Source organism: Pangasianodon hypophthalmus, chromosome 29 (assembly GCF_027358585.1).
Source record: "Pangasianodon hypophthalmus isolate fPanHyp1 chromosome 29, fPanHyp1.pri, whole genome shotgun sequence".
Lineage (NCBI taxonomy): Eukaryota > Metazoa > Chordata > Actinopteri > Siluriformes > Pangasiidae > Pangasianodon > Pangasianodon hypophthalmus.
This window is the reverse complement of record NC_069738.1, coordinates 3,334,976-3,347,693: the sequence shown is the minus strand read 5'-3', so window position 1 is coordinate 3,347,693 and position 12,718 is coordinate 3,334,976. Positions and strand designations below refer to the sequence as shown.

The following is a 12,718-nucleotide window of genomic DNA, read 5'->3' as shown; positions in this document are numbered from 1 at the left end:
GGCCACCTAGAGGGCAGGGCCTGGTGCGCTCGCACCAGTTGCACCACCCGAACGACGGCCCTACACTACAGTATTAAAGTGATTAAAGTTATTGTCTTTAACATCTACAATTTTTTGGTTCCCAGAGTTCTACAGAAGTCAGGAGACAGAAGGGAAAAGAACATCATCACAGATACAGGGTAAGATCAAAAGCAACAACATTACTGTGACACTGACACGCTGGTATAATAAACCTCTCTGCAGTTATTTCCTACATGATTAAATTATAGAAAACATACAATCGAATAAGACAAATACATAGTGTTAGCATCATAAAAAACCTCCTTGGAACTTTAAAAATGGAAACCCTTCATGTGCACACAGGTAACATCCCATAGTTCTCATAGCTAAAGTCAGTGCAGGGCAAAAGGCCTTGTTACACATTGTTTTATCCAGTCCAGTGTCGTTTGCGGCATTCTGATATTTATTGGTTTATGCTATACTTTAATTAGGCCCTAAAGCTGCTACAGTACTTTCACTAAATATTTTAGAGTAATGAATATCAGTAAATGTGCAGTTCAGTGTTTCACAGTGTCATGATGTGACAATAAAATTAATAGTAATTACTAACAAAATAATGAAAACAACCAATAACAAGTCAGTGAAAAACTGTAAAGGATGTATATAAAGGACTTCCTGTAATGTTGTACAGTAAACAACAGAGAAGGAGATCAGACTCACCAGAACCCAGCTGTGTCTCCATGAAGAGTGATGCGTCTATGGAGTTTCCTCTGAACTTTCGAAATGGAAACTCCTCATCTGTACCCAGGTAACATCCCATAGTTCTCACAGTTAAAGTCACAGTTAATGGCTGTGCTACACAATCATTAGCAGCTGTTTTGATTTATATTATAGTCACTTGGTCTTTAGTGCTGCTATAATACTTTCAGTAAAAGCTTTAGATGAAACAGTGTAAACATTTATTAAGGTCAAATGTTTCTAGCAGGCTTTTTTAATTAATAAGTATCTGTATTTGCATCCATTTGGAACACATGATGTGTTCATTCTGAATGAAGTACTCGTGTTCTGTTATATCCCTAATGACCATGCACAGTCTCCTCCAAAAGTATTGGAACAGTAAAGCCAATTCTTTTGTTTTTTGCTATACACTGAAGACATTTGTGTTTGAGATCAAAAGAAGAGGACGAGACAATAAATCAGAATTTCAGTTTTCATTGCCGTTCCAATACTTACGGAGGGGATTGTAGGAAGAAAAAAACTCGAAACCCTAAAATTAAAATGGGCACATTTTTTTTTCTCCAGGTCCACAATGTTGGTGATGTATTTAGCACTGTGTTCTCTAAATATTAATGCACTTACTACGATTATTGTAGTAAAATTAGGGCTAAAGTATAGACTACAGCAGGGCCATGGCAGGCATGGGGCAGGGCCCAGTGCAAGTTAGAGGATGCGGGGCCCTAATTAGCACTCATTTCTGTCATCTTAAGACCAAATCTTGTATGTGATGTTTAGTACTACTACAGTCAAATACACATAAATCAAATACACACAACTAGAATTTCGATGAGCAAATCCAATTCCGTCCGTCACACACTTAAAAAAAAAAAACAAAAAAAATAAAACAGTGTGCCTTATATAGCTCAGATAATGTTTTAGAATTAAGTCTTATTTCATAAAATCAACTAAAACATGAAAATCAATCAGGATGTTTGATTTTTTTATTTAATTTTTTAAACTATTATTATAAATATTTCCCCTGGCCCCAGGGCCACCTAGAGGGCAGGGCCTGGTGCGCTCGCACCAGTTGCACCACCCGAACGACGGCCCTACACTACAGTATTAAAGTGATTAAAGTTATTGTCTTTAACATCTACAATTTGTTTGTTCCCAGAGTTCTACAGAAGTCAGGAGACAGAAGGGAAAAGAACATCATCACAGATACAGGGTAAGATCAAAAGCAACAACATTACTGTGACACTGACACGCTGGTGTAATAAACCTCTGTGCAGTTATTTCCTACATGATTAGATTATAGAAAACATACAAACAAAAAAGACAAATACATAGTGTTAGCATCATAAAAAAATGGTTATCTGTGGAAACCAGTAAGCAAAAAATGTGATCTTAAACTCTTATAATTGGACCTCATGTTTCACCATGTCTTCCTACTTCACCCTGTCACAGACACGACCCAGAATCTGCTGCTGTAAATGAATTCCAGAAAAAGTTCAAATTAAATCTGATGAAGAAGTTTCAGTGTTTAAATGGAGTGATAATAAACCAGGAAAACCGAACACTCCTGAATGAGATCTACACAGAGCTCTACATCACAGAGGGAGACAGTGGAGACGTCAGTAAAGAACATGAAGTGAGACAGATCGAGGCAGCATCCAGGAGAACAACAACAGAGGAAACACCAATCAAATGCAATGACATCTTTAAGCCCTTATCTGAACAAGACGAACCCATCAGAACTGTGCTGACGAAGGGAGTCGCTGGCATCGGAAAAACAGTCTCCGTGCAGAAGTTCATTCTGGACTGGGCTGAAGGGAAAGCTAATCAGGACCTCCACCTCATATTTCCACTTCCTTTCAGAGAGCTGAATTTGATGAAGGACCAAAAACTGAGTCTGATGGATCTCCTTCATGTCTGTTTTAAAGAAACAAATGAAACAGAAATGTTCAGTGTGAAAAAAGTTCTGTTCATTTTTGATGGATTGGATGAGTCTCGTTTTCCTCTGGATTTCCAGAACACAGTGAGAGTGTGTGATGTAAATGAATCAGCATCAGTCCATGTGCTGCTGATAAACCTGATCAAAGGGAATCTGCTTCCCTCTGCTCTCATCTGGATCACTTCCCGACCAGCAGCAGCTGATCAAATCCCCTCTGAGTATGTCCATCGAGTCACAGAGATACGAGGGTTCAATGACCCACAGAAGGAGGAGTACTTCAGGAAGAGAATCAGTGATCAGAGCCTGGCCAATAACATCATCACACACCTGAAGTCATTAAGAAGCCTCTACATCATGTGCCATATCCCAGTCTTCTGCTGGATTTCAGCCACTGTTCTAGAGAGAGTGTTGAGTGAAGCAGAGAGTGGAGAGATCCCCAAGACTCTGACTCAAATGTACACACACTTCCTCATCATTCAGACAAACATCATAAGAGAAAAGTACTCAAAGAAGCAGGAGAGTGATGAAGAAATGCTTCTCAAACTGGGACACCTGGCTTTTCAGCAGCTGCAGAAAGGCAACCTGATCTTCTATGAGGAAGACCTGAGACAGTGTGGCATTGATGTGACAGAAGCAGCAGTGTACTCAGGTGTGTGTACGCAGATCTTCAGAGAGGAGTTTGGGCTTCACCAGAGTAAAGTGTATTGCTTCGTTCATCTGAGCATTCAGGAGCATCTCGCAGCTCTGTATGTGCACCTGACATTCATGAAGGAAAAGAGAAATGTACTGGAGATGTTATCTCACCCGGAGATGTCATCTCACCCCGAGATGTTCTCTGACCCCGAGATGTTCTCTGAGCAATGGCTTGAACACAATACAATCTCAGATGTTCACATAAGTGCTGTAGATCAGGCCTTAGAATCTACGTCTGGACATCTGGATCTTTTCCTCCGCTTTCTCCTGGGTCTCTCACTGGAGTCCAATCAGAAACTCTTACATGCCTTAGTAACCCAGACAGGAAGTAGCTCCCAGACAGAAAATAGGAAAACAGTACAGTACATCAAGAAGAAGATCAGTAGAGATGTTTCTACAGAGAAATCCATCAATCTGTTCCACTGTCTGAATGAACTGGGTGACAATTCTCTAGTGGAGGAAACCCAACGCTACCTGAAATCTGGAAAACAAAGAAAACTCTCTTCTTCACAGTGGTCTGCTCTGGTGTTTGTGTTACTGAGTTCAGCACACGAGCTGGAAGAATTTGACCTGAGTAAATATACCAGTACAGATAAAATAAGAGAAGAGATTGTTGTGAAGGTGATGCCTGTGATTGCAGCATCAAGGAAAGCAATGTAAGTAAAGCTGAATATAACTGTTATACTGTTACACTGTTAAGAGAACAAATCAAATGTCTTAGCTGTTCAGATGAATCTAACTCTTCAAGACACTTTAGACTTTCCTTTCTCCTCTTATAAACATTTTAAATCAGACTCTCTTGCTTTTCCGTTTGGCATCTCAGACCTTTTACTCCATGTTTATACAAAGCTGTCTGTGATGATGTACGCAGCCAAAAACTCCAGTAAAGCCGAATGAACTCTGAATGTGAATTATTATTACTATTATTATCATTATTATTATTATTATTGTTATTATTATTATTACAGCATTTAAGTAAATTGTGTAGCTGATGTTTGTGTTTTGAAACTGAGACGTTGCAGTGAAAGCTTTAGGACCTGTTTGATAATTTGCATCATTGTTAGTTCATTGTGTGTTATTTCCTTCAGTATCAGGTGTGATACAATTCAAGAAAGAAGTTGGTCAGCTCTGGCCTCAGTGCTCAACTCAGATACCTCCAATCTGAGAGAACTGCATCTGACTGTGGATACACTGGATCTGTCTGAGAATAAACTAGGAGACTCAGGAGTGAAGAATCTCTCTGCTCTGTTGGAGCATCCTCACTGTAAAGTGAAACAGCTGAGGTAAGATCTTCTCTCTGAGAGTCACAGTAGCTCACTAAAAGTTGCAGTTAAGAGTTGTATACAGTGTTGTTTTTCAGCTTAAGTGTGCTGTAACAGTACAACATAGAGAACAAATATATTAGTCATTAAAATTATCACTTATTCTTTAAACTAATAATTAAATGCACTTAGAATTAGATACATATGTATAAAAAATACAGTTAAACAGTATTTTGTAAAACATGAACCAGCAATACCTTTACACCACTTGCAGATGATTAAATGTCAGTAATTCTCAGTAACAGCAGTAATAATTGGTCAGTGTTAATAATGACTTGTGATTGGACAAGTGAAGGGAGACAGTCCAACACACACATCATCTTTAAAGCAAGTATTAATCCAAGATGAAAATCTGTTGATGAAGTGTGTGTCATTGTGTCTCTGCAGCTTGTGTTGTTGTCCTCCATGTTGTTCAACTTTTTTGTTGGACTTTGCTTTTTTTCCTACTTCGGCAGAAGTCATCCCGCTAATGTTATGAGACTCTTTCCATTTTATTGCCCCGATGTAAATATTTTGGTTTTACTTTAGAGAATTATCAATACGTATCTTAACCACTCATTTCAGTTTGATAGTTATAAGAGTCATCTGGACTTTTGTGTTTAATTATATGGCAGTGTTCCGTCGTAGTGGCGCGGTGTTTTTGAGTGTATTTATATTTCACTTATGACGTCCTACTGATGATACTGACTGTCACAATAATGTGAAGCACTTTATTTTATTACTATTACTATTATACATTATTTCATTTTCACTCTTATCATTGTTCTTTTTTTCTGTGACTAAGAGGCTGGGCGGAGGCTGGTATGTTGGACACTAAAGTGGCTCTCCCCTGCCATAATTTAATGTATGGCATATCTTGCAGTGCACGTTACATCCACCATGTTCGTTTAGGTGGCTGGGGTTGGGGACCTAGCAGACATATTTTGTTCGTATGCCTTATCTTTTTCTTTGTTTATTTTAAACGTGATTATCTTAATTTATCTGGAGCTGCGTTCTCAATGTCTCACCTAAGTTTCCTTATGGCTGACACCAGCTCAATGGGAAAGGTAGGGTGCATGGTTCATTTTGTTAACTGGAATGTTAAATCTTTGAATCATCCTGTGAAATGGAAAAGGGTACTCTTAGACCATGACCATCTAAAAGCAGACATAGTATTTCTTCAGGAGACTCATCTCCGAGTGATGGACCAGATTAGATTAACAGGAGGATGGACAGGGCAAACATTTCATTCAAGTTTTAATTCCAAAGCAAGAGGAGCAGCAATTATAATACTTAAGAATGTACCATTTGTAATGTATAGACTCAGATCCCACGGGGTGATATATCATTGTGGTGGGGAGACTGTACGGGCTCCCCATTATTTTAATGAACATTTATGCTCCAAACTGCGATGACAATACTTTCTTTACTCAGGCTTTCTCCCGAATTTCCAGTATAGACACTTACCACCTTATCTTAGGGGGTGACATGAATTGTGTCCTTTCTACAAAGTTAGATCGCAGTTCATCTAGAGCATCCCCTGAATCCAAATCATCTCAAACAATTAATCTCTTCCTACAGACATATGGTTTAACTGAGATTTGGCGGTTCTGAAACCCTACTTCTAGGGGCTATTCCTTTTTTCTTCGGTTCATAACTCATTCTCGGGTATCGATTATTTTTTTTATTGTTGATAGACTTCTCCATATGATTGTTGATTGTTGTTGACCAGTCTATAGTCATTTCGGACCATGCCCCTTTGAAAATGAAGTTATGCATTCCAGGCGTAGAACCTGGATACCGCCCATGGAGGTTCAATCCCCTTCTTCTTTCAGGTGAAGTTTTAGTGAATTTTATTAAATCAGAGATTGACCTCTTTTTGTCTCATAATAAGACCCCCGTGATGTCTTTCTTAACAATTTCATTTCAACAGATCATTTCATTTCAACAGATCGTTTCGTATGGTTCAATGCAAAGGAAAGCCACCATGGAGCGTCTTAGAAAGCTAACTGATGATATTTTGAAGTTAGATATTAGATACAGCCACTCACCATCAGATGACATAGTTAAACGACGTCTGATGGTTAAGACGGAGTTTGATCTTCTTTGGACACGTCAGGCAGAGAACCTTATATTAAAATCGAGACAAATGTCCTAAGAACATGGGGAGAGGGAAAGTTTTAGCGTATCAGTTGCATCAGAAAGCGTCCAATCAGTATATATCGGAGATTAGTGATGAACAAAGTAAAAAAACACAGATCATATAGAAATAAATTCATGCTTTACAAAACATACTGCACAAAACATGCACCTAAGCAGTTAGAACAGTAAATTATTGGCCTTTTGTACACTACTTACCAGAAGATTAATACTGTTTAAATGGAAAGACCCCCTTCCTCTGACTTTCCTTCATTGGATTAGAGAGATCATGCAATATCTTAAACTAGAAAAAAAGCACTTCTATAAGTCGCTCTGGATAAACGATTCTGCTAAACGCTGTAAACACGTTAAAGATAAGCAATTTAATCTCAACAGTATATTCCAGATATAAACTTGCAGTAATCCATGCAAATGATATGATTTGAAGTTGATCAAGTCAAGGTTTTCATTAGTTAGTTTGGGTGAATGGTGGTGCAACAGTTAAATCTATGGGTTACTGATCAGAAGGTTGGGCTCTTTAGCAAGGCCCTTAACCCTCTGTGCTCCAGGGGCGCTGTATCATGGCTGACCCTGCGCTCTGACCCCAACTTCCTAACAAGCTGGGCAATGCAAAGAAAATGTAGATGTGACAAATAAAGGCATCGTCTTATACACAAATATACACACACTCAGGAGCAAGAGTAGAATACGAATTAACAGGATTTTCGTGAATATAAAATTTCTTGTGTAAACACTCATACAAACAATTTACACACAAACCTGTTCATATCCAGCTTGATAAATGAGGTGCATTGTTAATTAGAATAAGCAGATGATATTAAATCCTCATGTCATTCTGAATAATAAAATCCCACACACATCATCTTTAAAGTAAGTTTTAAACCAAAAGGAAACTGTGTTGATGAAGTGTGTGTCATTGTGTCTCTGCAGGTTGCGTGGTTGTGGTGTCTCAGATGAAGGCTGTGCTGCTCTGGCTTCAGCTCTGAGATCAAACCCCTCACACCTGAGAGACCTGGAGCTGTCTGAGAATAATCTAGGAGACTCAGGAGTGAAGTGTGTCTCTGCTGTACTGGAGAATCCTCACTGTAAACTGGAGATACTGTGGTAAGATCTCTGAGAGTCACATGACCTGCTCCTCAGTAAGACACATTCTCTAATAGTGAGAGTGAAGCAGAGGTTTTAGGTTCATCATCAATGTCCTGAGGAGGAAGATTGTTTCTTTTCACTGCACACTGATGATTTGTCACTGATGAGTCTTTGGGTCAGATGTACGTATGTGAGAAGCTGCAGCACAAAACGTGACTTGATGTGACTGCAGTGCGTCTAAAATTACTGTAAAATTTACTAAAACATTGTAAGTAATCACACAAAGTGCACCTGGGACACGAACTACATCCACTGTGTGGCAGCTGCAGGTTTAATAGCAGAAGGGAAATTATGGAAATGATCTCAGATATAGAATTTGTAAATTAAAATGAGAAGTTAATGTCAGACGTTAAAAGGTCAAAAATGAAATAAATCCGATCACGTGACTCTTCGACAGCGATGCAGGCATAGTCCCTCGCTCTGCTCACTTTGTCAAATATTATATAATCCTGTCAGTAAATTTCGAACCATTCTCTGTTTAACCCATCATGAATAGTTCAGCAGTTAAAGACAGTCGGAAAAGAGAGATTGAGCAATCGCCAATAAAGAAAAATTCAAAGATTCCACCATCTCCAGAGAGGATCTCCACGGTGCTAACGGTATCAAGCTAGCACTTAAATAGCAGCAAAGTACTTTGGATTCGGTTTACTACTCAACAGTAAGAGATGCGGTAAGAGATGCGGTAGACTCTGTTCTGACCCCAGCGTTGCGTGACCTACATATGGACATACAAGCGACCAACAATTCTGTGCAGAACTTGAAAAGCTAGCTAGCGCGGCGAAGCGGACACGCGACCGAGTAGATTCCGTTCAGGCAGCTGCACGTGAGGATAGGAGGACAGTCACGAACTTGAGAAAGCAGCTAGAACAACTTACTGATAAAATAACGGACATTGAAGACAGGAATAGGAGAAATAACGTACGACTGGTGGGGTTGCCGGAGGGGGCAGAGGGCTCCGACGCAGCCGGCTTTCTCAGAGCTAATCTTTCCAAGTGGATTCCAGCATTGAAAGGCCGCGACATGGAGATTGATCGCGCTCATCGCGTCTCTGACAGAAGAAAAAGTAACTCCGAGCGGCCGCGTACTCTCATCTTTCGTGTGCTAAGATGGCAAGACATGTCGGCGATCCTAAAGGGTGCACGGCAGGCATACCCGGTGAAATACACGCAGGATAATGTCACGCTGCTATTTTTTCCTGACTTCAGTCCAACCACAACTACCAAGAGAACGAGCTTCAACCCAATCCTTAAGAAGATGATGGCACTGGGTCTGCAGCCTTTCCTCATCTATCCGGCGGCAATTAAACTACGGCACAAAGGTGAGCAGACGATGCTTGACTCTCCTCAGAAAGCGGAGGATTTTATCAGCTCACTGTCACAGAAGACAACATATGCTGCAGATCTACAAAGCAACGGGAAGACAGCGGCCACCATCTCCATCTCTTCGGCCCAGCGAGAAGAACTTAATGACCGGGATGGTGGCGATTCCAGCTGCCCAGGAGAGGACACTTGTTAAATCTTTTTTTTTTTTTTCTCCTCCTGGGATATTGTTCCTATTTATCCGGCACAACTGTCTCTTTACTGGTAAGACTAACAACCTTTTTTGGAGGGGTCCAATGGAGAGTAGGTTTGATTACAATAATTTTTGACTGGGTGGGCGTTTTGGGGACATGTCTTGCATTGAAGTGGACCGGTCACGTATCATCACCATTTTCTCTTGCTCAACCCGACCTACGTTCTTGGTAATGTGCGGTCTCATTTGTTTCTTGTTTATAGTTGTTTGTTGTTCCTGTTTGTGTGTTGCTTTTATTTTTTACAACAGACATTCCTACTTTTATTTATTTTGTCTTATTTCTAAAAGGATTATTCGTCTAGGTGGTTTGGTATCTAGAATGCACACCAGCGTTTACATGTTACTTACAGAATGGGAGTGCTTTTGCTTTTTTTCATTTACAAAATACAGTTTTAGGGTTATGAATATTCAATGCAAATTCTAAATATTTTATCATTGAATGTGAATGGCCTAAATTCTGCTGTTAAACAAACCCATGTACACCGTAAATCGACTTCCTGTGCACTGATACAAGAGACACATTTAAAACAATCTGATGTGGCACGTTTCCAGAATAAGTATTATAAATTGGCAGCCTTCTCCTGCGCTCTTAATAAAAGTAAGGGGGTGCTTATCCTTGTTAACAGGAAGTTACATTTAGCAATTGAACATACTGGAAGTGATGAGGAGGGTAGATTTGTTTTTATCTGTTGCAAAATACATAATAATAGGTTAGCATTGGTCTCTATTTACGGTCTGAAGGAGACAGACAGTGCATTCTTTACAAATATTTCCAATACATTACTTGAGCAGACTGATTGTCCACTAGTGGTGGGTGGTGATTTTAATGCTGTCGTAAATCCTGCTTTGGCTAAATCTCAATCTGATACAACAGCCAATCCATCTGCTAAATTACTGAATAAATTTATCACTGAGCTCAACTTAATCGATCTTTGGAGAATTCAGAATACTACATCTAAGGACTTCACTTTTTTCCCTAATAGACATAAGACTTTCTCTAGGATAGACTCCATATTTCTCAGCCCATCTTTAATTTCGTCTAATTCCTCCATCTCTATATTACCAATTTTATTATCTGATCATTCTGCTGTGTTGTGCAATCTTCCTCTTTTCGATATTAAAGCCAAATCCCCTAGATGGCGCTTTAACATGTCATTATTAAGTAATCAGACTTTCATTAACTCTCTAAAAGAATATATAAAGGAATTTCTTGAAATTAATATGCCCTCCGATGTGGATCCTCAAATACTGTGGGAAACGACTAAGTGTGCTATACGAGGATTCTGTATATCTTTCTCTTCTACTTTTGCCAAAGCGAAAATTGACCAGTTTACACAACTAGAAAATAAAATCCAATCATTACAAAACCTACAAAACCAACATTTTACTGAGCAACAGGCTATATAGCTGTCCTCTTTTAAAGAAGAATATGATTTACTTTCACAATCAAAGGTGGAATTTATCTTACATAGGACTAGGCAAAAATATTATTTCGAATCAGAGAGACCTAGTCACCTATTGGCCCTTAGGCTGAAAGAATGTGAGTCCAAGGCATATATCAGCGCAGTAAGATCATCGGATCAGGTCACCACAAACCCTGCGGCGATTAACGACATATTTAAAGGTTTTTACACAAATCTGTATAAAGCCGAGACAGATTTTGATGAATCAATTTGTAAGCAGTGTTTAGATCAATTGGAATTGCCTCGGCTCTCACAGGTGCATAAAGAATCTTTGGAGGCCCCATTAAGTTTGGAGGAGCTCCACATTTCTCTAAAAAGCCTTCAAAAGGGCAAATCGCTGGGTCTAGATGATCTCCCCCCTGAATTATATTTAGAAATTTGGAATTTGGTAGGGACACTTATGCTTAATTCATTTCATTTTGCAATTGAACATTGTGTATTTCATAGAGATCAAAAAACATCATTGATATCACTACTTCTTAAAAAAGGGAAAGATCCATTAGATTGTTCCAGCTACAGACCGATATCACTTATTCCATGTGATCTAAAAATTTACGCTTAAGTTTTTGCTTCTCGTATGGAGAAGGTAATTGATAGTTTGATCAAGGAGGACCGAACCGGTTTTATCAAGGGGCGCAATGCGTCTGACAATATACGTCGACTCTTTCATATTCTTGACTTTGCAGACTCTCATCCAAGCCCTTGTGCGTTTTTTTCACTTGATGCAGAAAAAGCCTTTGACAGGCTAGAGTGGAGTTATATGTGGGCAGTTCTGCAATGTTTCGGCTTCGGTGAACATTTCATTTCTATGATCAAGACATTATACCACTCACCTGCAGCATCAGTCTTGACTGGTAATATTATTTCCCCTCCGTTCCCTCTACAGCGGGGAACGAGGCAGGGATGTTCACTTTCCCCCTTATTGTTTTGTTTATCTCTTGAACCTTTAGCACAAGCCATCAGGAAATCTGAAGTATCGATTAAGATTCATGATCATAATCATATTATTTCATTATACGCTGATGATATTATTCTATAATTAGACCACTTTGATGTTTCAGTCTCTAGTATAATTAAGGAATTTGATCACTTTAGTAGCTTATCAGGATACAATATAAATTGGAGCAAATCGGCTTTAATGCCTATCAACAATGTTAAGGTTAATTCTTCTATTCCCTCATTTATCCCTATTAAGGATTCTTTCATCTGTTTGGGCATTACCATATATAAAAACATCCATAAGATTGCCAGAGACAATTTTAATAGTATTCTAGTTAAGATTAAAAATGACATTCAAAGATGGAATAATCTTAAAGTCTCTCTTCAAGGAAGAATCTCCATAGTTAAGATGAATTTGTTACCTCGGTTTAACTTTCTTTTCTCTATGATACCACTTTCTCCCCCTCCAGGTTAGTTTAAGGAGATCAACTCCATACTTTCTGATTTTATCTGGAGTGATAAATGCCCCAGATTCAAACTTACCACATTACAACATCCTGTACACGCAGAAGGACTGGCTGTACCCAATTTTGAATTGTATTACTGGTCGTTTCAACTTAAGGCTCTTCATAATTGGGTTGATCCTCAATCTAAAGTTTCATGGAGACTGATTGAAGCTGACACGGTTAAACCAAATAGACTCCAAGATATTTTATTTACTGGCACAGGAAAAAAAGGTGATAATAATAAATTTGGTCCGGTTGTGGCTAATT

General features: G+C 39.0%; 1 protein-coding gene across 50 annotated transcripts in view; it reads left to right on the top strand.

Annotated features, from left to right (window-relative positions):
• Positions 1 to 12,718, top strand: part of LOC113534414 (uncharacterized) — a 272,572-nt gene that overhangs the window by 242,439 nt on the left and 17,415 nt on the right. For 49 of the 50 annotated variants that reach the window (XM_053231328.1, XM_053231329.1, XM_053231326.1 and 46 more), the window contains 6 exons: positions 126 to 179; positions 692 to 808; positions 1,892 to 1,945; positions 2,185 to 4,020; positions 4,453 to 4,647; positions 7,756 to 7,929. In XM_053231328.1, the coding sequence (XP_053087303.1) occupies positions 126 to 179; positions 692 to 808; positions 1,892 to 1,945; positions 2,185 to 4,020; positions 4,453 to 4,647; positions 7,756 to 7,929 (2,430 nt within the window). The remainder of the gene's footprint in view (positions 1 to 125; positions 180 to 691; positions 809 to 1,891; positions 1,946 to 2,184; positions 4,021 to 4,452; positions 4,648 to 7,755; positions 7,930 to 12,718) is intronic. The other variant, XM_053231355.1, reaches the window with a different exon arrangement.